This window comes from Anas acuta, chromosome 3 (genome assembly GCF_963932015.1).
Source record: "Anas acuta chromosome 3, bAnaAcu1.1, whole genome shotgun sequence".
Lineage (NCBI taxonomy): Eukaryota > Metazoa > Chordata > Aves > Anseriformes > Anatidae > Anas > Anas acuta.
In genome coordinates, this window is record NC_088981.1 from 69,755,089 (window position 1) to 69,779,688 (window position 24,600).

Genomic DNA, 24,600 nt, shown 5'->3' on the forward strand with positions numbered 1-24,600 from the left:
ACAAGCTGCTAGGGTAAGTGGCAAGCAGTGACAGAGGGCACTTCCCTCCTCCTGGATTGCTGGTCCTGCTCCCATCTGTGACAAATAGGACAAAAAGCATTTCAAAGACTAATGAGAGATGCCTTGCTCATCCCTGTCCCCTCGCCAAAGAGCAAGCCCCTGCCCTGTTCACACTGCTGCTGGGCATCACCACCACTGGCTGCTGGTGCTGGCAGCAGTCGCAGTGTAGGAGCACCAGATGAGAGGGGACATTGCCCCTGCCCTTCCTGCATCCCACAGAGCAGCTCATTTCCCCAGGGCAGAGGAAGGCAAGGTCCCACTGCCCTTCATCCCTCCCTGCCCTCCCTCGGGGCAGCGAGCTGCGGATACACTCCTTGGGCAGTGCCTGGCAGACAGCCCGCTCCGTTTCCCCTGGTGCTTGAGTAGGAGGTTCCTTTGTGCTGCTCCAAGGACTTGGCACAAGTCTAGCTGTTTTTTTTAATGTGTGCCAGTAGACAGTGTAGTGGAAAGCCTGTGCTAGGAACTGGGAAAACACACCTCCCAGTTCAACATTTGCTCCTGGACTACAACGATAAAGCACTGAGGTGGTAGCAGCTGAAATCCAGGTTTTCTTAGTGCCCAAAAGTTAAAAAAGATAATTGAGCGAATGATGCTTTAATGTCCAAAGTGAATAGATGAGAAAGGTCCTTTTGGCATTGCCAGTGAAGAGGAAGTTAATTTTTTACTCACAAATAATTGCAGGAAGCAAACATGGCTGTAAGATGAAACAAAGTTTAACTTAGCAGCTTTAGTATTTCCACAATGCTGATAAATCACTAGGGAGAGGAAGTATTCTTAGCAACAAAGAGCCCCTTATTGATACAACAGAGGAAAAAGACATTTACCACAGGCCTCTGCTTTTTCAGACCATAAAGTGCAGAGATGGAGCAATGTTTCCATCCATCCATCCCTGCTCTTCCCACATGCTACCAACCATTCAAAAGAGGCCAGCCACAGTCCAAACCTGTGACATGCCCTCAGTGGCAAAGGGAAGGAGAAAGTGAAGTTGACACATTTATTCACACTCTAAAATTTCCTATTTATTTTAGACAGCTACTCCAGATGAGGAGATATGGCTAATAAAAGTGAGTCAGATGGTCATAAAAAGCAGCATTCACTTCCAGGCCCACGAGTGTATCTGTGAGGATGTGAGCAACTGTCACTGCATTTCTGGCAAGTGAACTCAATGTCGTATTTCAGAAAATTAAAAAAAAAAATCATCTTGCCTTCATAAGAGGGCAGAAACTGTAGGCCTGATGGGAATCTTTGCAGTTTTTGCTCATCACTGTCTGAAAACCAAAGCTGGCTAGCAGTAAGCAAAGCACCCTTCTCACCCAAGCATTGCTCAGTGGCTTCTGTGAGTTGGTGGACATGTGAAACAGACAGGCATTTGGAAAACGCCTAAACACAGAAAATTAAAGGGAAATGCTGCAAGATTTTGAGAGTTCAGAATAAATCATATAGTACAACCATTTTTTTTTAAATCAGAGGTGCATGTTTTTCTTTTTTAAACTTCATAAACATTTTGAAATTTGGAAAATATTACTATCCCACATTGTCTGAAATATCCAAAAATTATAGTAAGCCTTTTGGCATAACTATGTAGGAGCATCACCCATCACTGCCTGCTCTAACTCCCATGGAAATAGGGAGTGACTCCATCAAAGTCAGTTAAATCACAATCTTTACATTTAGCATCATATTCATGTTTCTTCGAGGGGTGCAGAGAACTCCAGGTCACACTTTTATTCTTTACATCTGGGTCACCCAAGTGATAAGATCTGCACCGAAAGTTCTGGCAGTGCTGCAAAGAGACAAATAGACTCTTTGCCATTGGCAAAGGCAGTATTTGAGGCAGCCAAGTGGTTTGTATTAGGATGCTTAATATTTTATATGTGTTTTTACTGTGGGGGTTCAGGCCTGGAACATGAACAAAGCAGCACTGAGGAAATTACTTTCTTTATTAAAAAAAAAAAAAAAAAATCAGCAAATGTAGGAACAGATCAAAACTGGAAGCTCTTATCAGATCTCCCACATTTTCATTGCTCAGACACAGCAGAACACAGACTTGTCTATGTTCACATTTTAGGAGACAACAGGCCTCAGCCCAGGTCCCCAGCCAGAAACTTGCGAAAATTAAACCAAACTGCCTGAGAGCTCACCCTTCCCACACACAAACAGCAGAACAAACAGCGTCTGAAAACAGGGCTTTATGGACAGGAGAAAAGACAAGGACAACAGGGTGATAAAACAGGATGACACAGAGTACTCCTTACCTAAATCACACTGACAGCCATTCAACCCTCTGATATCTTCAGTGAGCAATCACTGTGCCAGCTAGTTACCCCGTGGTCATTCTTCATCCCCAGTTTGGGGCATGAGTCCTCAGCCTCTGTAGCGCAGGCTACGAGGTCACGCATGCTCCCACAGTGACACCATGGGTGGCACAGGCTGTCCCCATCCTGCCAGCTGAACTCCCCAGTCCCTCTCTTTCTCTTTCTCTCTTTCTCCCTTTCCAAACCTCCAAAGGCATCCTCCACTCCTCCTGGGCTCTTACACTTCTGGCCTCAGCCACCAGGCTAACATAGAACAAATTTGAAACACAGTGGGGATGTAAAGAGAGGCTGTTTTCATGCCTGTTTGATTTTGCAAAAGCCAGGCACCATCCCAATACCATGTCATAAATGTATTTATTCAGCCCCCTTCCGGTCAGAGCTCTGGTATCTGCATTATAACGAAAATGTCTGAACTTCCCGAGTTTCCACATCATGAAAGGCAGTCTCTTGCCCCAGCTTCCTATATAACACAATATAGCTGGAGAGATCCAAAGCTGAAAAGACGAAAATAAACACTGGGACTGCATCTCTGCCAAGGTCATGCTGTCATATATTTTAAAACAATGGGAACAAATCATTGCACTGCTAAGGATACAAAAAAAAAAAAATAATGCAGACTGAAGTGATTGAGATACCAGGAGTGTTCAAGAAGGGAAAAATAAATAACTGTACAGATTGAGACTAGAGCACAAAACAGCCTCTGCAGAAATTCAGCTCCTAATTTGCCTTCTGTCCTTTTGTAGTTGCTGACCGTCATCAATTCATGGGGACATAAATAAGGTCAGAGAAAAAATGCTACCACAGATGGCAATGTCATTGCAAGTCGTCTCTGGGCTCTCTTTTCCTTTCAGGTGTGCCCCTGGTTACTATGGGAACCCTTTGCTAATTGGAAGCACTTGTAAGAAATGTGACTGCAGTGGCAACTCAGACCCAAACCTGATTTTTGAAGACTGTGATGAAGTGACCGGCCAATGCCGCAACTGCCTGCGCAACACCACGGGTTTCAATTGTGAACGATGCGCTCCGGGGTACTACGGGGATGCCAGATTTGCTAAAAACTGTACAGGTATTATCTGAATCATGTCATAAAACATCTGGGAGTGGGTCTGGGAGGCAGAGGGTGCTCCTGGCCACCTGGTGGGATGATTTGGGTGCTCCATTGGGTCAGCCCTGGCACTAGCCCCCTGTCATTGCCCATGAGCAAGTCTCAGAGTACAGACCCCAACATCCCAGCTAAATGCCTGGGCACAACACTGCCTACATCTTGTTTTAAACAAGGTTCCTTGAGCTTCCTTTGTGTAGACACATCACCTTTGTTCATAACACTCACACAACAGCCAAAGCATGCAACCACCATGAACATCTGAAATCCCCCTGGGTTCAAGGTATAGTGCTATAGGCCTTGGGGCATTTGTGATGTCTTGATCAAACTTACACCCTTCTTGAAACTCACTGTACATCTGGACTTCTTACTAGCTTATTATGAAGTGCTAAGGCGTGTTTGGGGACATGGAGATTGCAGGCCAGGAGGATATTCTGGACTCAAGCATCTTATGTGCTGCAGTCTTCGTTTATGGGCATATTATGCCACTAGCAGTCCCTTCTAGTTTTGTTCCTGTCTCTAGGATTAATTCACATCTTTAAGTCACACACTTAAATTCCATTTACACTGAATGAAAGAGGTGATGCCCACACACAGCAACACAAAAAGCCAATCCTGGGTATCCAATCCAGCCAAAAAGACAATGGCTGTAAGGAGCAGTGTGTCTCAAAGCTTAGTTCATGCTTGGATCTGGCCACCCAACCCAGGCCTGCAGTTCAATCTCTTGAGGTTGCAAAAGCAAACCCTATTTATGTGTTTCACTGCCTAATTTAGCTCACCAGAGATGACTTAACAGCAGTTTTCCCATATAGAATGACAGGATGTAGCTATAGATAGCAGTTTTCAGCCTCTTCTCAATAAATTTCTTAGCCATTTGTCCTTCATCCACACTTCCAAGCTTTCTACAAATGTCACTCAGAAATAAAGGTAAATTTAGAACCTTTCTCCACCAATAAACCACAGTGTTCAAAGCCTTAATTCCATATTAAAAGCTTGGTACCTCACAAACAAATATATGAAATATTATCAGAAGTGCTTTTGAAATGAATTCACTCTAAACATTTCTGTAAAAAGCTAAGAATTAGCAAGTTAAATAAGAAGACAATTTGGTTTTCTTGAGCAGCAACCTAATCCAAATTTTAATCTTAGAACCATAATCTTGCCAACTGTTTTGGGGGCTAGATTAGATCCTGTCATACAGGCGAGACTTTTCTTTCACTTCTTGATAAAAGAACTAACAAATGAAAGCATTGTAGATGCAGGAGCTGGGAGACACCAATTCATACTTGTGGAGAGATCAAAAGGTTGATTACCCTACAAAATTCATAACCAAATTGTGTTCTGTTCCACTAACTGTGGTTCAGTTTCAGAGAAATACTCCAATGTTAGCACATCATGTTTAACTTTGAGGCTGTCTTACACATTTTCATTGAAAATACCATGAATGTTCCATGTGGAATGTAAATACAAAGACAATTCATAGAGAACAATGAATGGGCTGCAATAAAAAAGCAGTAAACAATTTGGTTATATGAGATTCTGCTGAAACCATGAATCACAAGAGCAAAATGAATGCCAGATAAGTCACTACTGTTTTTCTGTTCTGCTAGAGATTTTGTTATTCTATCAAAATGTTCCAAGAATATTTTAATCTTTAAAATAATATATTTTAGAAGGTCAATTAAATCCTGAGAGAGACACTTTAGAGTAAAAATAATACTTTTTGAAAAGCCACTTGTGCTGGCAGTAGAAATGCAGCTTACTCAAGTTAAAAAAATGTAAAACCCCACTTACTCTTCATCATAAGTGGTAGGAGATATTTACTTTTTGATATGCTCAAGCTGATGATGGAATTGGAGTCCACCATCAATCCCCCATAGCTGGAAACCTTAATTTAGTGGGAGCCTGACACAGCATTGAGAAATTCCACAGGCCTGCAGAGAGATATGTAACTAATAATTAACTTCAGCTGTACTGCTTTCCTTAGCCCATCTCCCCAACATCACCCTCTCTAGAAGGTGATGTTTTGGGACTACTGTTTTTCGCCAGATGGGAAGCTTTGAACAAGTCTCTTCAGCACAGGCTTTCTGCTTTTTTTTCTCATATTTAATCTTTTTTTCTCATATTTATTATTTTTTTTCTCATATTTTTTCTCATTTTTAACCTGAGAAGCCATTGATTTTGGTTTGACTATCTATGCAGAATCCTATGTATAATTATTACATCGGTCTTGGGATGGGAAAAGTGGGTTGGACATTTTGAAGACTATTAATTTTAAGACCCTTTCTTTTTCCCCCAGAATGTAACTGTGGAGGGAGAATGTGTGACAGCCAGACCGGAGAATGCCTCGCAGACAGTCCTGTAGTTTCTACTGGCACAGACTGCCCCACCATTAGTAAGAATAATACTATGAGAATACCAAAAGTGACTGCTGTTCTTGTATTTCAATGCTTGCAGATACTAACTTAAGAGCTTGGCTCTCCAGTGGGCTTGGCACTTATACCTTGATCCTGCAGTGCACTTAAACATGTGAAGATGCACAATGTCCTGCTGACTGTGTATTTAAACATATGCTCAAGTGCACGTGAGTGCACAAGTACGTTCTGCTATACAGACTGAATATTTAGCTACCAACTGTGGAGCAGTAGAGATGTATCACCAAAGCCACTTCTCTAAACATAGAAACACAGTGACTGCAAAAAAATATTCCAGCCCTAAAAATTGCCATGACTACTTTATTGCCACGACTACTGTCTTGCATATCACTTCTGTTTTTTCTAGTTGTACATCTAGTATAAATTGTTACTGTTGAGAATTTGACATATACACATCAGTCAGTTGCTTTTCTGCTCTCTCTTATTCTAACTATAGGAAGCTTGTGGAGTTTCCAAAAGTACTATGTTGTAACTACTAGTAAGCATTGATTACTATATTTTTTTAATGCTAGTATTATTACATCTGCGGTTTAATGCAGAACACATAGGACATACGGGCTCCTAACCTGTTCCCAAGAAGAAGGAGGTCCCAAAATGCAACCAGAAGGAAAATATTTGGCAGCTTCCGCCAACAAGAATACAGAATAGATGATACAAGCAAAAGTTCCTGTAGAAATCTGTGTTTCATGTTCATCTAAATCTGTAATTTTACTGGTGGCACAAATATCACTAAAAACAAGGTGGCACTGGAGGCATTCAGCCAGAACAAGGATGTAGTGCTGTGCAAGCATAATTCAAATGTGTTGCAACTGTGCTTTTAGAAGTTGTCTTCCTAATCAAATATGCATCTAAGTGTCCAGCTGTTGGACATCCTTACTTCTCATACCACCAGATTTTAAATACAGAATTCTGGCTTCTGGCAAAATGAACTTGTTTTTTCACACTCCCCCCCCCACCCCCATCTGTTGTTCTTTGGGACACAAACAGGAGGAGCCTCTAGGGAATAGCCAGGAAATGCCTCATCTCTCTCTCCCTACTGATTACAGAGCTGCCTCGACAGCCCCTCAGAGCAGTCCCATCTGGTGCTGCTCAGCTGGAAGCACTGTGACTGTGTTGTGGGACCTTTGGAAGTGGTATATGAAAGTGAAAAAAAAAAAAAAGATATCCATCAGGACCCATCAATGACAAAGAGCGGGAACCCAATGGGGCAAGGGCACTCAAAAGTTAATTCAGGATGTCTGTTGTTAACTGATACAAACACTAAAAGAAAAAAAAAAATGATGCTTTTATTTTCTTATCAGGCTGCGATAAATGTATTTGGGATTTGACAGATGACATCCAATTAGCAGTCCTGGCTATCGATGAAAGCAAAACAACTTTACTGAGCATTTCTACAGGTGTTGCAGCTCAAAAACGCTTGAATGACCTGAACCTCACTGCTACCTATCTCCAGGTACAAACAGTGGTGATGTTTCACTTTTTTAATTTAATTTCATTATATGAATTTCCACTCCATTTGCTTAAATTTCAATTCCTGCCCTCACTAAAGAAACTTTCTTCACGGGTGCACTGACTTCTTTTCCTCCACACACAGGCAGCGATGTCTGAAAAAAAGAACCACTCTGTGACTTGGACGGTCCAAGTTGATGATGCTGCAGATGAAATGAATGATCTCCTGAGAGAGGCAGAGACCCTTGAAGACCAGGTTTGTTCACAGCCTCCTGCCAGAGCACAGAGGCTTTGCAGCTTGTCATATTCACATGCTGGCATAGGAGGCTCACCAAACAAGGGTAGCTGAGAAAGCTTTCCATTTTTAAACCTTCTACTTTAATTAGGCTCAGAATTAGAAGTATAAAATCAAGTCACCAAACCTGATGACTTGATCTTCTTGAAGATGACTTCATCTTCAGATTCAATCAAGAAGATGAATCAAGTCATCTTCTCAGAAAAGGAAGGGAGCAGGGCCAAAGTCTGCTGAGCATGGTCAGAGTTTTGTCACCTCCCCTCAGGACCCAAGTTCCCACCTCAGTCCCTACACCCCAGGCACAACATTTGATCTGAGGTAGACACACTGCCTTAGTATTTCAGAGCAAAGTAACCAACATTAAAGTAATTTGGACTGACTTTGGGAGTCCTTGTACTATATTTATTTTACATGTACGCCCTTGTAAAAATCCATTTAGCCTGAGTAGACACTTCACAATATGCTATGAAGCTGCCAGTGTAAAAGCCTTTTGAGGTACCCACTAAGACAGAAGCTGATCTGTACTCAAGATATGTTTTAACACAATTATAATCATAAATGTTATATCCTCATTCAACTGACAAGCTATAAAATTAAGGTTATCTACTCTCAGCTCACATAACACTTCTACTGCACCCTAAAAGAATACTGATATATGTTAAGAGAAGAAATAAGGTTCGAAAATTGTTTCTCCTCTATTTTAAACAGGTATTATTATCCAGTTTTCTGTTGCTGATATATATATATATATATATATATATATAGTGAAATACATCATGTGATGTTATTCCCAAGCAGAGATAACCACAGCTGCAGTATGACTAGAGTATATTTCATGCTTATTGCAAAAAGCCAGACCTTGTATTCACTTACAATTCCTTCATGAGACAAATTTATACCTTAGGCTAAAACTGAGATACAGGAGCAAGAAGAAGAAACACAAAGGAAGAGAAAAAAGGGTTGTATGGAGAGGTGGAAGAGAAAATGTGAGGGTTAGTATTTTTTAATCGTCACTTAACAGAAAGGGCACTGCAGAATTACAGACTGTGTGTTCAAAACAGAGGTTTGAATAAGAATAATAAATGGGATCTGAAACTCCCAGAGTCTGCTGGGGATGAGCTTAGAGTAAAATCACACAAAGCTCAATCCTAAATGTTTGGCAGAGCCCTGGGGGAGCCATGCACCTCTCCTTCCCAGGCTCTGGGCAGATTCCAAGACAAGTCTCCCTGTGCCAGTGGAAATTTGTGGGTAACTGAGAGCACCTCTCACTCATGCTGCTATGCTTCCCATCAAGTTTGTGGCAATTGGGAACCTGTCTCAGTAATTGCCTGTGCAATTAATAGTTAATAAAATGTTTAGTGAGGAAAGAGCATTATGCAAATGTGTTCTGCAAAAGGCAGCTCCATCGCTGCCTTCCAACTCACCCTGGTGCCACCGCAGGCTGCGTGGCAGGAGGGAGGCTGCAGCCATCACCCCGGTCTGGTGGGATTAAATAGGCATAAAGCCAGCACAGCAGCAGCCTAAAATCTTCCTGGCTTATCTCCCAAACTCAAACTGGTTTTACAGTGGGGATTCTTGCTGCTGCAGCCCCAACAGGGGCTTTAAACCAAACACCTTGCTATTGGCACGCTTGTGGTGCTGTCTTACATGTGCACACACACACTCCAAGCCCAGGAAATGTTGAGAGTAGCCATATTTCCTCCTCCTTCCTGAGACATAACAGTGAAAATTAAATCCAAGGACTCCCAAAGTTAATGACTGTTTAGGAAACACGATAACTGTGCCATGGTTCACTTCCCTTACATCCTCACCTAGTGCCTCACCATCACCGTTTGGGGGCCATGTCACCTCGTGCCTATATAGGGGAACACAGCATGGTGTACAGCCTCCACCATAATATAGGATAGGAGTGCGGCTATGCTCTTCAGGGCATTTTGAACCCTGACTCTCATTTTCTTAATTTAACAAGTTGCATAACTGGCAGCCTCGCAGGAGGGAGACAGTGATCTAAAAATGGTGGGGAGCTTCACACCTTGTTCTTCAGTCTATATGTTTACTCAGGAAACATGATACACAGCAAAATGATCCAGCCCTGCTGAATGCCTAGGAGACTCAGCAGATGGGAGCTTTACAACTGTACATAATTTATGGCAATTTGATTGCAGCAAATGATGGATAAATATGGGACAGATTTTAATCTCTCACTCTGCAATTCTGAAAATACCGACAAGACAGCCCTTCACTTCAGACTGTAAATGCTACTTTATATGATAAATGGACTTTCACATACTCATCAGGAGAAAGCAAAATGTGTGTTTACACTGCTCATCGCCACACACACATATGGATCTGAAAAAAAATCTAATATCTTGCTCACATGGTTTATTCATAGGGAAATCAAGCATCCAGCAAAGGCCTACTGATACAGAAGGAAACCACGAAGACCAACAACCGTGCTACACAGCTCATACAGCAGCTCCATAATATGAAGGATAACATTCAAGGTAAATAGATTTCTTTCTGGTTCAGCTCAATGTGAAGCATGTGTTAATGAAACCTCCAGCAAAAAAATGTCATTGCACCTGGGCACTCTCACAAAGCAACCCATAGGCTTTAAACATAAGGCTCTTAGAGCCTGCAATGCCATGATGAAAAGTTGTCTCTCTTCAAAGACAACTGACGCTATGGGTTGATTTGGTCTGACAACCAGAATAAGAGCTTCTCTTTTTTCTCTCTCTCTGAAAGAGAAAAATAATTATAAATAGGTTTACATGGAATACTTCAAAGTAATTCAATTTGTAGTCTCTGATTGAATAGCTGCTGAAGGTATTTATATAAACTTGTGGAGAAAAAAAAAAAAAAAAAGAGCTGGTATCAGACTAGGGCTGAGTGCAGCCACAAACACAAGCACAGGATGGGAAGTGAAAGTGCTTAATGGCTTCCCTGTTAGAAGATTCATGCAAATGCACTTTTCTGATCATGCTGGTAAATAATGGAAGGCATGCGAACAGCTAGACAGATTTTTTTTTAAAAAGCACTTTTCCTTTTGAACCCATGGTAGTCAGTTAGATCTGACTAACTCTGGTGATCCCTCTGTTGAGTTTTACTTCTGTTCAATTTTTTTCATTTTAAGAAATTGTTCCTGAGAAGGATTTCTCTGATTCATATAACTTCATGCAAATGCTTCTTAAAAGCAAAAGATGCTGAATAGTACATCATTTCATGAATTTGCCGTTTCCCCAAGCTCGGTGTGGAAGGTGAAAGATAAACATGATGATGCAAATCTCCCAAAATTAGAAGAATGTAACCAAGTGATTTTTTATGTTAAAATGGGACAAACTATCACCATGTTCTGCTCATCTGTGTGTATGATGTGAGGGAATGCAGATAAAACTTTTATCCATCTTTGGACAACATGATAGAGCAATAACTGCATCTCTAGAACTAACATAAATTTCAGAACATTACTTCTCTTCTGACTGTAAATGTAGGTATTTTAGACCTTTGCAGATGAAGATTTTTGATTTACAGCCTCAGAGACTGCTTGGATCTTCAAGAATTTTTACTGTACCATACCTCTAAGGATAAATGGCAGCAGTGAACTCTTTCCCAAGCACAATTGAACTTTAAAAAGTTTTCTTAGTCAGAGAATATCATCTTCATCTGCAGTATCTCTGACATAATGTTATTGTGTTCATATATAAAACTAAGATTAAACCAGTTGTAGCCTCTTCTTCTGTAACTTCAGAAAGCAATAAAACCCCAGGTGAGCGTACACAGAAGCATCCCTGTCCCCTGTAAACCTGCATCATGAAAGTATCCATCCTGCAGTAGAGAACACTAATTTCTCCCAGTCCTTTGCAAAGCCAACAGTGTAAAAAGCTGTTTATGGCACCAGAATAGAAAGGCTGATGGGCAGATGAAGTTATCTAGCCTTTTTTCAGTTAATAGAAATCCTTGATTAACAGACCCGAGTAGTTCTGATTTAAAACAATTATTGCAAGTTCTGTGGCAACTTTTGTAAGGAAGATCTGTAATACCCCAAACATTATCCTTGCTGATCATTACCTCCATGGGTGCTTCAACCAATATTTCAATTTTAGTAAACATAGTTAACAATCCTGCCACAAAGATGAGGCAAGCTAAGACCATGCACACAGCATGTTACAAATGTTCTACTTTCTTATACCTACAGTGGTAGATCACTTCTGATTACTGCTGCATCTCTCACTTTTTATTTCAATAGTTATTGAGTACAGGTGTCAGCCTAAGCTTTGTTGTATGTCACCAGCATTCACTGGCTGACTTGTGTGGATAGTTCTTTTGCATCATTAGTTGTTTGGGGGAGGACAGGAATTACAGAAGGCAGAAATGTGTCTAGTTTGGGGCACAAATAGCAGAAGTCATGTTGGCCTGTCATAGAAGAAGCAGCACCTATGTCTGTGATGAAAAAGAGTGTTTGTTCAACCCAAAAAAAAAGTTGCAAGCAAGTGGGTGAAAGTTATTTTCATCATGCATAAAAATATTCTCCAGCATCACTACTGCAGAAGGCAAGCCTGACTAAGGCTTGAAGGCTCTACTGAAGGTAAGCTGCACGTGTATGCACACATCTGTATGTGTATACATGCGTGCCAGTATGAGAAGGAAAAAGAAAGCCGCAGAGGCACTTGTGGTCATCAATTGCTGCTGAGACTGAGCGTTTAAAGCTTCACTAATGAGTTCAGGAGCCATCCAGAAACTGCATGAAAGGACATTCTGCCAGAGAATCAGTTGTGCCACAAGTACACATAGATATTTTATTAAAAAATTATAAGATCCGTAGAGCTGCCTTGCCAGATCTGGCTATCCACAAATCCAGTGATGAATGCAAGCCAAAGCTACTCACAGGGTATGAAAGAGGAGGTGGTTGGTATTCGAGGCCAAGGATTGAAAAGTGAGAAAACTTTGTAATGCTTGCTCAGGGAATGGGTAAACTCAATTTCAGCTGCAAGGATTCAACAGCATTTTTTGAACTGAGACCAAAACCTTGAAATAATATCCATCTCCAAACCAGCTAGGCAGCGTCATGCCAGAAGCCTTATGTTACGTCTTTAGGGTGCCTCAAAATTCTTCAGAGGGACAAAGAGATTATTTCAGTCTCTTTGCTGATGTTGTTGTTTAATAAGCATCACATTTTTGCAGTAGCACTTAAAAACCACGATCTTGGAGGAAAGCCCTGGTCTGCTACATGCCCCAGAGCTCAGAATAAAAAGACGATCCCAGCCTGTGAGAACTGCCAAGCCAAATAATGCACACTACCCATGCCTATTTAATCTCATCCTCTTCTGATGAGACCCACACATATGCCATGAAGTGTGATTTATTTACAGCTTTAATTTTAAGACTGTATTAAAGGTAATAATTATCCTCCATAGAGTGGTAGCATAATTAAAATTTTCTTTCGCCATCAGCAAGAGATGGATTTACAAAAGTAAGAGTACTCCACAGAAGAGCGCTTACTTCTCTGTAGCATGCTGGATTGACCATCTGTTCCTTTTTTCCCACAGAAATCAGCAGCAAGATGAAATACTATGCAATTCAACAAGAGCTGAGCCCTGAGGAAATTGCCCAGAAGCGGAGTGTGGCTGAGGAGATGCTGAAGGAGATCAAACGCCGTAAGCCTTTCACTAATCACAGGCAACTTGCAGCTGAGGAGGAAGATGCAGCAGAGGACTGTAAGTTTTGAATCTGTTTTCAATTCATCCAGATGTTGATGCACAGCTGGCAGGAGCTGGGCAGCTTGGGACATAATGCTGAGCCCCTGGGGAGGACCAGGAGGTGCTGGTGGGTTGGGCAGCTGCAGACATCACAGTTTAGGAGAATATAAGACCAATATATGAGACCTGTGTGCCCATTAGCAGACTTCTATCCGTAATTATTTACACAGGAAGTGAAAGAGGTTAAATAATAATTCCTGCTCCTGATGGTTGGAAGAAAAACAAAAAAAAAAAAAGTGCACAAGATCAAATCTGGGAAAGAAAAGAATAGGAAAAGTGTTATCTGCCAACATGAAAGGAATCCTGATTTCAGTCCCTGAGTGTGGTTCACCACAGCCAGTCTCCTAACCCAAGCCAGTACAACTCTGCTGACTTCAGGAGACTGTCAAGCATTAAACAAACATAAGGACTACAGCTTTTCCTTTCCCTGCCTTCCTCCACACCGCTAACAGAGCAGTGGAAAAGGGGCCAGCAGAGGCATAGCTCTGATGGACACGCTCACTGAGCCCATCACAGCAGCCAGAGGTGACACTGTTTCCAAATGCCTACCCCAGGTCTCTCCTTGCTGCTCCCATGGTAGAACAAGCAGCAAAATGTGTTTGTGTTGCACATGTGTCTGTGTGTGTGTACGTTTGTCTGTGCCTGCTATGGATTAATCAGTGACATCTGATTTTTTTCCCAGTGCTGCAGAGAGTTGAAGAGTTTCATGAGAGGTACAATGACACCAGATCTCTAGTTTCTGATGTGAAGGAGCAGTTCCATGAATATGATATGAAGCTGTCAGACTTGGAGGAGACAGTAAACCAGGCATTCGACTATGTTATACGAACAGAGGATATGAATCAGGAAAACACAGCCAATCTTCAAGAGCATGAGGTATTATGCAGTATATTTATCATAAGTATCTGTGAATAGTTCATGTTTGCCAGTGCTTAAAAGAGTGGATTGCAAACAATTGAGATTCAGGAATTACCACACACACACACACACACACACACACACACAAAAAAAAAAAAAAAAAAAAGGAAATCCTTGGGCTACTCAGCAGGATGAGCTTGACACTCCAGTTCTACACAATAAGTTGAGAAGTACAAGGTGTATTACTTATTCATGAAGTCACAATAAATGCCAGATTTTGGCACAGCATGTCACAGCTGGCCAAGGAAAAGATGATTACTAATGCCTAAACATAGGAAGTTGTATTACAGCAAAACCCAAGAAGCTTAAGATTCCAACTAGCATGGCTGCTATAAATACTGTGGTGAAAATGTTTCACCTGTTATGTACTGATTTATAATGTGACACTGGAACATGTTGCCCAGAGAGGCTGTGGATGCCCCATCCCTGGAGATGTTCAAGGTCAGGTTGGATGAGGCCCTGAGCAACTTGGTCTGGTGGGAGGTGTCCCTGCCTATGGTAGAAGGGTTGAACTGGATAATTTTTGAGGTCCCTTCGAACCCAAACCATTCTATGATTCTATCATGATGAAGGACTTCATGCTCTCAGAAGTAACTACATTCTCTTGAAATAATTATTTATAAAGACAGTGCCGAATTCATGCCCTGGTGACTGGTTTCATACTGTCCCATCCAAACTTTCTCCCCGGTCCTCTTTAAATGAAATGCCTCATTTTTTCAGCAAGAGCAGATGACTATCTTTACATCAGGAAGCACAAAGCCATTCTCTAATTGCTCCACAACAGATATCTTAAAACTGCGTTTCCTACTTGGTGGGTGAACTGCCTTGCTATGAGGCTACAGCAGTTTTCCCTTATGCTCTGTCCAGATGAATAGTTCTAGTATTTTGAACAAAGCAATTGGTCCAGAAGAGAGCTCAGATACCTTCCTCCTAGAACCCCTGTGGAAGGGGGAACATTTGCATGTCAGTGGTGGTGTTAGGTTCAGATAACATATGGAAATTGAACTTTCAAGTCCTTCATCCCAGAAAGATACTTAACTCATCAGTCATATAGAGAGATTGTGGTGGTTTTTTTTGTTTGTTTGTTTTGTTGTTGTTGTTTTTTTCCTTCCAGAAGTTTTGTGACTCTTCTTTGTTTTCTTAAGAGATGCAAAACCAGAATGTCCCACCTAAATATTTTTTCCTCAGTTACTTTTTCATCAGGGAAAAAAATGACAAAGATAACAATTCGGGACCATTTGATCCTAACTGCTTTCATTTCAATGGCTGAAATTGTTTGGAGTCTGGAAAAGAGCAATTTGTGATCTTGTGTGATCACAAGAATGATCTTCTGAATTCAGGCTAATCTCTGGGTTTCATAGCACCAGTGGCTGCACTTTGAGCTCTTGAAATCTGCCATGCTCAAAGTTCATGCTGATGTGGAAGGTTTACTAATTCAAAAGATAAAACAGGCACACTTGTTCTTGTGAATTCTTCTGTGAGGACCTTGGGATCTTTATTTATAAAGAGTCTTCTGCTTTTTCATTTTTAATTATTATAATGCCAAACTGCAGATTATCTCACAATTATGAATTGAAGTCTTAATTATGCTGGTTGTAGTCATAATTTTTCTGGTTTTAACCACTTGGATTTTCATTATTCCCCACAGTGAAGGCACATGCTGTATAAAAATATTGTTCACATTAGCTTCATTATTGACATGAAAAAGAATTCTCAAGACTGTAAGAATTCTCAAGACTGCAGACAAAAAAAAAAAGTTTCCAGGCCACAATGAAAAGTCCATGTTTAATTTGTTTCTGCTGGCAATGCACTGAATAATGCTTCATCCCAGTAACTGCTCAGGCTGTAATATAAAAAGAAATTAATTCATACAAATAAAAAAGAATATTTCACAAGGACAAGAAAATGTAAGAAACAACATTATAGTATGCAGCTATTAGGGTTATCTATGAAAAACAGACTTAATTTACCTGAAATCTACTTTATCTTTTGAATTAACTTTAGTAACATGACAAAAACAGTAATACTGTTCTAGCAGTTCACAAACATTTTTGGATTTTATTTTTTTTTGTAGAAACAACATGAGAAAATAAAAGAGCAGGTAGATGAAGTGAATGGCATTCTGCTAAGTGCCACAACTACTTTGGCAGGACCACAGAAGATCAACTCAGAGTTAAGTGAGGTAATAAAGGTAGGTGCCTTAGTGACTTGTTTAAATGGTATGCCCTGAATTTTTGAATTTTTGAAAAGTCATGTGCTTAGATCACTAAGTGAAAACCTCTAGTTTTTTATACTGCTTCAAAGAAATACTGATGAATATTTCCCAAAAAATATATAAATCTTCCTGAATAGAAAGCCTTGTAATTACATTTTGCTGTCTTAGAAAAATAATAGAAGTAGACCTTACTGTGGGCATAGCTGACTGAAGGATTTTGCTGTAGGGTTCTCATTTCATAATGAGCAGCTGCCAAAAGGCCTAAAGGTACTCCGTTGGCAGATTGCACTTTGCTCATTCCAGCAAGTGAGCATGGGAGACAGCTTAAGATCCCACATCTCGGTGTTAAAAGCAGTGATGGTCAGAATGTAAAATTTACATATAAACATATTGTCTTATTGAAATCCTGATCTGCAACTGTTGAATCCAGTGTTATGAATGAGACAAGGTGTTGTGGGAAATTTTTACTTTAAAATTCCACATGGTTTTTGTTTTTTCTATTTTATTTTTTTTTTTTTGAAAATAAAAGTGGGATTTTGCTAACTAAAACTTTTGCCATTTTACAAAACTTTTATTTCCATGTCTTACATTAAGATTTTGAGATAGTTTAAGACAAATGAAAATTCTCCAAAAGCAATCACTTTAGTCATAGGTGCCCAAAGCAACACAAAAACAAATACCAAACCCGTTCATTTTTCTTTGGAAAAGTAATGTGTGAAAGCAGAAAGAAGACAGCTTTCTTTAACTATAGCAATCCCAGGGTGATCAAGCAGCATGATTTTTTTTTCTCCTGTGTTTTCTGTAAAATAAATTGCTGCAGCTTATCGTTCAGTATCCCCCACTCCTGTGGGTAAGTCTGCACATACAGATGTTTACTCTGCAGGGAAGTAGTATGAGAACATCATGTATCTTCCATCCTCACCAGTGATGAGTATCTTCATGCTTCACTTATTCATTCTTTTTCACTCCCTCACTTTCATCCTTTTTTTTCTAGTATTTTGAGGCCACAATGATAATCACCAAATTTACCAGCAAGGTTGTATATTGGAGACGTGAATGCAGGTCCGACAGATCTTCCCCACAAACACTTCACATAAGGAAGGCATGTGGCTAAGGCAAAGGAGGGATGCTACTTCTCCTTGCCTATACATACACAGAGTTAGCAGTCTGAAGGAGTCCTGTAAGTCAGACTAGCCCAAGATGTCCTCCTTCCATGAGGGCTATCCCTATGCAAAGAGAGAGAATGTGATGAGGGCCTGTTCTCACAGCTGTGTGTGGCACAGCTTAGAGCTGTATTGCTAAATTCCCTGTTCCTCTCCAGCATCACCTCCCCTACAGATTGCCCCTGAGGCACAGGCACTTCTCCATGTTATTCTCCAAAGAAGCAGGTCTGGGAGGGCGGCAGCTGGCCAGGGCCAAAACAGTGCCAAGGATCAAGCAATAATAGGATGTTGTGAAAGCCAGGCCACCCCAGCACTATTTCGTTTGCTTGTATAGATAGAGTTTAAAAGTCCCAAATGCTAATGTCTGTCCTGCAGTCTTACAGAGAAGAGGTTTTAAAAAAAATGGTTTCCATCTCCTAATTTAGTAAAAACCACGAGTGGATCTTGCAAAGTTTTGATTTAATTATTCCACCTATTAGCAATTCACACCAAAAAGCTTCACATTGGCACCATTCTGGAGCAAACATAAAGGATGGTAAGATATCGTTCAGCTGTCTCTCTGTTATATTTCACAAATATTTCTCCAACATCTTTTAAAGGGATTTCTGGAATTTTTGCTGATTTTTATTTACCTGTGTTTGCCTTGATCCACCAACATTCATGACAGACTCTTTCCTGACCTTTACTCTCCATTTTATGCTAAGCGTATAACATAAAACAAAATAAAAGCATTATAATAATGTAGAAAGGTACAATAAAACATAATAATCAAAATATAGGTTTGATTTTTTACAATATTCATCTTCTTTCCTTCCTTGTATATTTTGTTCAGAATGTGTCAGGGTTCTACGCAGAAATAGATGGAGCGAAAAAGGAACTGCAAGAAAAAATAGCCAATCTGTCTCTGTTTGATGATAATTTGGTAGAAAAGGCTATGCATCATGCACACAACCTACGAGGACTTGCTGATGAGCTGGACCGGTAAAATTTAACTTCAACAGACTCTTCATAGAAATGCTACTGATTGAACAGCTGAGTGAACTTAGAGACAGGCAGAAACACTGTAACATTAGATATGCTGTCTGTAAATAGGCATTAAACAAATTGCTGGGAACTCATGTATGGGAGGAAACGTCATAGTCCGGAGGCAACAGCTGAAACTGAGCAAAGCAAAATCTATTCATCTTGTCAAAGAATAAACAAACATATATCTCATGTGGTATTATTCAATTTCTAATTTGGCACATTCTCTTCTTCCCATAGCAAGAGAATAGGAAAGGTAGATTACTAAAAAGTAATACAATACAGGCAAATTAAATGGGGTTTACAGAAACAGCTTATGTCAATAAGTTATGTCACATTACTGTTTAGCAGTGTGGGCCAAAACAAATGGGATTTGTGATAATTTTTATTTGAGAACTGGTTTACACATGTAGTTCTGAAAGAGTGGATTGTACACCAATGAAACTAGCCCCCTGCAACACCAAACATTTACTGCAAGGCCTCCTATTTTGCTGAAAAAAAAGCGAATACATAAACTTTCCTTCAATTTACTGAAAAGTCACCTCTAGGCGGATTTGAAAGATGACTTTATCTCCAATTGGTACTAGATGTGAAAAAATCACTGCTGCAAATGATTTGTTATAGAAAATGCCTCACCAAATTCTACCTTAGGTAACATCATAGACATATGTTTTTGGAAGATAAACTAATAACTACTAATCAAGTGTATTATCTAAATACCAGTTGTTTCTTAATATTCGTATGCACTAGATGGGAGATTAAAACAGATAAAAAATAACAGATGGTTTTCTTTTAAAAAACTGCATAAAGCTGCCATCTGAAACTGTTGTTCTATACTGCTACACAAACTACAGACAACCTAAAAAAACAAACAATATGTTCAGTCTGAGATCGGCTAGCTGGGGGTAGCAGAATCGCTTGAAAGAAAATACCCCATATGGCTAGCCTTCATCCCTCACTACAATAATTTAAACATCATGATTACCAACTCCAACACATTCAGAATTTAATAGAAAGCAAGCAGAAATAATTACAAAATATCCAGATGGAAATGTGCTGACTCTTTTATTTGTTGAGAAGATTGTCCTGCAGTAAAACTTTAATCCTTTAAAACTTTTAGCCTGTCTTCAAATCTTTTTTTTTTTTTTTTTTTTTTTTTTTTATAGGTTTGCTTTATAAGCCCATTAGGCTTTTATTTGGTAGAGGTTCTTCTTTTGTCTTGGGGGAATATAGCAGGAAATTCTTGCAACAGTTCTGGAAACTGGAAAATTAATAAGTCCTCAGTGTGCAATTACTTTGAAGTGAATACACTTACATACATATAAGTATATATTATATATATAGTGTGTATATATAATATATATAATAATAATGTATATTATATAACAATATAATCTATCTAATATGTATATAGGTTATAATATATATATCTAATATATACTCTAAATTCTGTTTATCAGAAGAATATTAAAAATAATACTTGAAGTTACTAACAGTTGAAGGTTGAGCCCTAAACCAGCTGCTGTTTTAATGTCCCCTGAAGACCAGTTGCAACCTAAAATACAAATCAAGCTCTACCATGCCAGCAACGCTATAATGCATTTCTTAATTTTAACTTTTTGCAAAATTTCATGACCAATAGGCAGTTCTATATCTGATCTTCCCCCTTTTCCCGCTTACATTTGGAAAATACAAACACCCTGGTGTTACAGCTCTTCTGATCACTGGTACACACAGATCTTTCTATTCACAGCCAGAAGTTATCCCTGTAGAAGGGAATGGATCTATTATTCTTTCAATTTATGGAATATGTAATCTAGAATTTAAAAAAAATAATAATGATAAAAGCTTAGATGTTACTTGTTGTCTCTCACAAAGACATTAAAGGCAACATTCCCGACATTAAACACCTGGGAAGTACCTTATATCCACATAGTTTTCTCCTGCTTTAGTTTGGCATAGATGGTCATACCCAATGAAGAGAATATGGCTCAGGCTAAGTGTATTTGTATGCAATTATAGAATCATAGAATCATAGAATATCCTGAGTTGGAAGGGACCCTTAAGGATCATCAAGTCCAACTCTTGACACCGCACAGGTCTACCCAAGTTCAGACCATGTGACTAAGTGCACAGTCCAATCTCTTCTTAAATTCAGTCAGGCTTGGTGCAGTGTAGTCAGAACTATGTAGTCAGAATTATGTAGTCAGAATTCACAGAATATTAAGAAAGATACTAAATTTGAAACTAATTTGATTTACTTTGTTTTCTTCCTCCTTTTACTGTCTCTTTAACAGGAATTTACATGGTGTTGATACAAACGGGTTGGTACAAAGGGCAATAAATGCTTCAAATGTGTATGAAAACATTGCCAGTTACATCGAAGAAGCTAATAAAGCCGCACTGCTAGCACTGAACACAACAAACCGTGTCAATGATGTAAGTAGTTTTCATAATATCAGCTTTTACTTTGCAATGCTGCAGGGGCTTTGGATACCTAAGTATGAAGAAAAAACAAGATCTGGCTTCACTGTCAGCATCAAAGTTCTCACTGCACATTTTGCTTCATGTACTATTTCCTGAATTAAATACTAGGTCATTAACTACTCTGCCAACCTAAATTTCCCTGTTATGTGAAAAGATACAATAGGTCCTTCCTGTCCTTAAGTATAGGAAGATGCTTCTTTGTGCTGTTCACACAAACTGAGGCACTCCTGTAAAAGTCCAGACAACTCCCTGGCCATGTAGGAACCCAGAGCTGACATTCAGTGCTTGAGTCCTCCTACTCCACACAGCACTGTGTGGTAGGAAAGGTGGTCAACACACCTAAGAGGAGCATCACTATTTCTCATTAAAAGTTAAAATGAGGCAAGTATCCCACTTGCATACTCACTGCTGTGATGAGGATGTTAATTTTGTCTAGGGCAAATATTTTATGTGAATTTGTGTATGTGTAGAGTTTTAAAAGTCTTTAAAAGTAGCAATTTGTTAGTGGGAGAGAAAGAGGAATCGGCTGGATTGACCCCTAAGGATCACTGGGCTGTCAAGCCCTCTGCATACAGCATGCTACTGGGGACCAGAAACAGCCCCCCATGCAGCACGTTTGTTCATTACCCATCAGAGGTGACAGTCAAAACAAACACAGTGCCCAAATAATGTGCAGCATGAATACCAAGTTGGTCAGATTGGAGTTGATAAACTAAGAGGACTTCTGTGCTTTCTGCATTTTTGTTATTCAGTATTGCTCTCCAGAAAGTATGCATTTCTCTGAACTTGTATTGCGGTCCACAGAAAAATTGCTTTTAGACTTCTTTTTCTATTCCAGTTGCCAATCTTAAAATGTCAACAAGGAAAATGAAACCACTGTGATTTTGCAATTGCATTTATATCAAGTAATATGTTACCTATAATTAAACACAATAAAAAGGAAACATTTGGTAAGCGTTATTATGACTTTATTTTTTGGAACATACTTGCAGGCTGCTGTTGGAATTGATACTCAGGTCATCTACCATAGAGGTAAAAGCGAAGAACTTCTCAACCGAGCCATGCGGCTGCAACAGACAGCAGATTACAGTAAATATATATCCTTTCTACTTTCCCTGTCAGTTTATAAACGTGTACACTAAAAGACATTTCAGAAGAACATCACTAAGGCAGAACTATTGCTGTAACAGAAGAGTGTATTGATCGAAGTGATAATACAAAGTATTGAAAAGGCCACAGGCACAGTTTGAGTAGTGCATGTGTCGTCATCCTGCCAGGTATTGAATGTTTATTTCATTTACAAAAGGACTATTTAAGATATAACCACTATTTAAATATCTGATCCCACAGTTTTTCACATGTAAATATAATCAAAGTAGTTGACTGGGATCAATTCTTAATAGTTTAAGTGCTCAGAAAGCTGAATTTACCCAGTGAAGGATAATAATAAATGTTAAAGGATTTTGACCTCTTTTTCACTGAAAATGAAGGAAAGTACTAAGATTACAGAAATGGCCTCTTCAATTTTTCAGGACCTTCTGAATTCCTTAAAACTTCTCCTTTTGGAGCTATTTCAGCAGTCCAGGTTAATCAAAGAGAGATGGTGCTGACTGAAATACAGTTTTCCAGATTTTTCTAAGGAGCCCTGGGGAAAGCAAATAATGGTAATGAGCTTCAAGGTTGCTCTTGACATTGGATTATGTGAAGTTAAGAATGCTACTGTGCCATATAGTAAAAGATGTCCTAACATATTGCCAATGGTGTATTAAAGGCTAAACATACCTCTACAGGAGAAAACATACCTTTTTAAAATGTGACTTTGATGCCATTCATCTATACCTCCTGTTTTTCCCCCGCAGGTAGTGATTTAACTGTTGCAGACACCAGCCGGCATGTTAATGGCACTCTGGCCAGAATGAATGCTCTGCGAGGCCAGCTGATGAGAGCCATCACAAAAATGCAGTCAGCAGAGCCAGGTTGTACAAGACTTCTTTATGATGCATTATCTTCAAATGCTTAAGAATGTATTTTATCTTTGCATATAGCCTATGAAGATGGTATTAAGATTTCAGTCCCAGGAAGACCCAAAGGAATTTGGCTGAAACAACAAGAGCTAGTCAGTAAAGATAAAAATTTAACATACTCATGGTGAAACATTTTTCCATCTGAAATTATTAACATACTTTTTGATCCTCCTTGCTACAATTACCCTCCCCCACGTAACTCTGGATCATTTCAGGGCTTGGATAACATACAACTCTATGGACAAAAGCAATTTTGTCAACTTTCGTTGTCAATTCATCATGTCTGCCATATAGTGTATCTGGGAGGTAGTTACTGACAGTTATGACTGACAAAATCTCACCTTAGTTTTTCAGTAAACAGAAATCATAGAGCATACAGCAAATATACTCAAAGATGTTCAAAGTTTCTTTCACTAACTCTAACTAAAAATATTTTTTACTGCTAAGATGTTGCATTATGTAAAATAACACAATTTTACAAATTAATTTAAAAAGAAAAAAAAAAAGTCAGATACGGAATAACAAAAACACCTCAGTGTTCTGGATTTCTCTCCTTGAAAAATAATTTTGATGAAAAATATCCAACATTTACATGCATTATTAAAAGAAAAAAAAAAAAAAAAAAGAAAGAAAGTAAAACAATGCACTTTCTCACCTCTGTTCCAACATCCTTGGGTATACAATATCCATCAAAATCCAGGGATAATGAAAATTTTGAACAATCCAGAATGATGACGAAATGAAATTTATTAAAATTAAGAACTAATGTAACTGTGGACCAAACGCAATGAGTTTTGAATATTCCTTGTGGAAATCAAGTGAAAACCAAACAACTGAGGTTGGGTACCCATTCTACAGAAGGTAAAATCCTCTTAGTCTCATAATTTTCAAAGTGCTGGCAACAGATGGTTTGAATCTTTGGCAAAGTTCATTTCTTTTCATTACCTATTATTATGTAGTGGAGGCCAGACAGCGCTTGGAGCAAGCTAAGCAGAAGACTGCACAGGCTGAGAGCACTACCATGACAGTAAATCAGGCTACAACTCCCATGGATGAGAACGTGAGGTTGTGGTCTCAGAACATGCAAGACTTCCAGCACAGCTCAGCTGCATACAAGAGTGCCGTGCATTCAGCTGAGGATGCAGGTATGGTGGCCTGAGTTTTGCTATTCCATAGTGTTAAAAAGGAAGGGAACCATAGATTCATAGAATCACAGAATGGTTTGGGTTGGAAGGGACCTCTGAGACCGCCTAATTCCACTCCCCTGCCCTGGGCCCGCTGGCCCAGGCCCCACCCAGCCTGGCCTTGAACAACCCAGGCCAGGGACAGGGGATCCACAGCTTGCACTGTGCATCCAC

The 24,600-nt window shown here is 39.6% G+C and overlaps 1 protein-coding gene across 1 annotated transcript in view; it reads left to right on the forward strand.

Moving 5' to 3' along the window:
* LAMA4 (laminin subunit alpha 4) overlaps nucleotides 1-24,600 on the forward strand; it is a 98,459-nt gene that overhangs the window by 38,064 nt on the left and 35,795 nt on the right. The window contains exons 5-17 of the mRNA XM_068677676.1: nucleotides 3,227-3,441; nucleotides 5,777-5,872; nucleotides 7,214-7,365; nucleotides 7,507-7,617; nucleotides 10,049-10,160; nucleotides 13,203-13,370; nucleotides 14,095-14,288; nucleotides 16,405-16,521; nucleotides 18,541-18,689; nucleotides 21,029-21,170; nucleotides 22,211-22,307; nucleotides 23,078-23,194; nucleotides 24,202-24,387. Coding sequence (XP_068533777.1) covers nucleotides 3,227-3,441; nucleotides 5,777-5,872; nucleotides 7,214-7,365; nucleotides 7,507-7,617; nucleotides 10,049-10,160; nucleotides 13,203-13,370; nucleotides 14,095-14,288; nucleotides 16,405-16,521; nucleotides 18,541-18,689; nucleotides 21,029-21,170; nucleotides 22,211-22,307; nucleotides 23,078-23,194; nucleotides 24,202-24,387 — 1,856 coding nt within the window. The remainder of the gene's footprint in view (nucleotides 1-3,226; nucleotides 3,442-5,776; nucleotides 5,873-7,213; nucleotides 7,366-7,506; nucleotides 7,618-10,048; nucleotides 10,161-13,202; nucleotides 13,371-14,094; nucleotides 14,289-16,404; nucleotides 16,522-18,540; nucleotides 18,690-21,028; nucleotides 21,171-22,210; nucleotides 22,308-23,077; nucleotides 23,195-24,201; nucleotides 24,388-24,600) is intronic.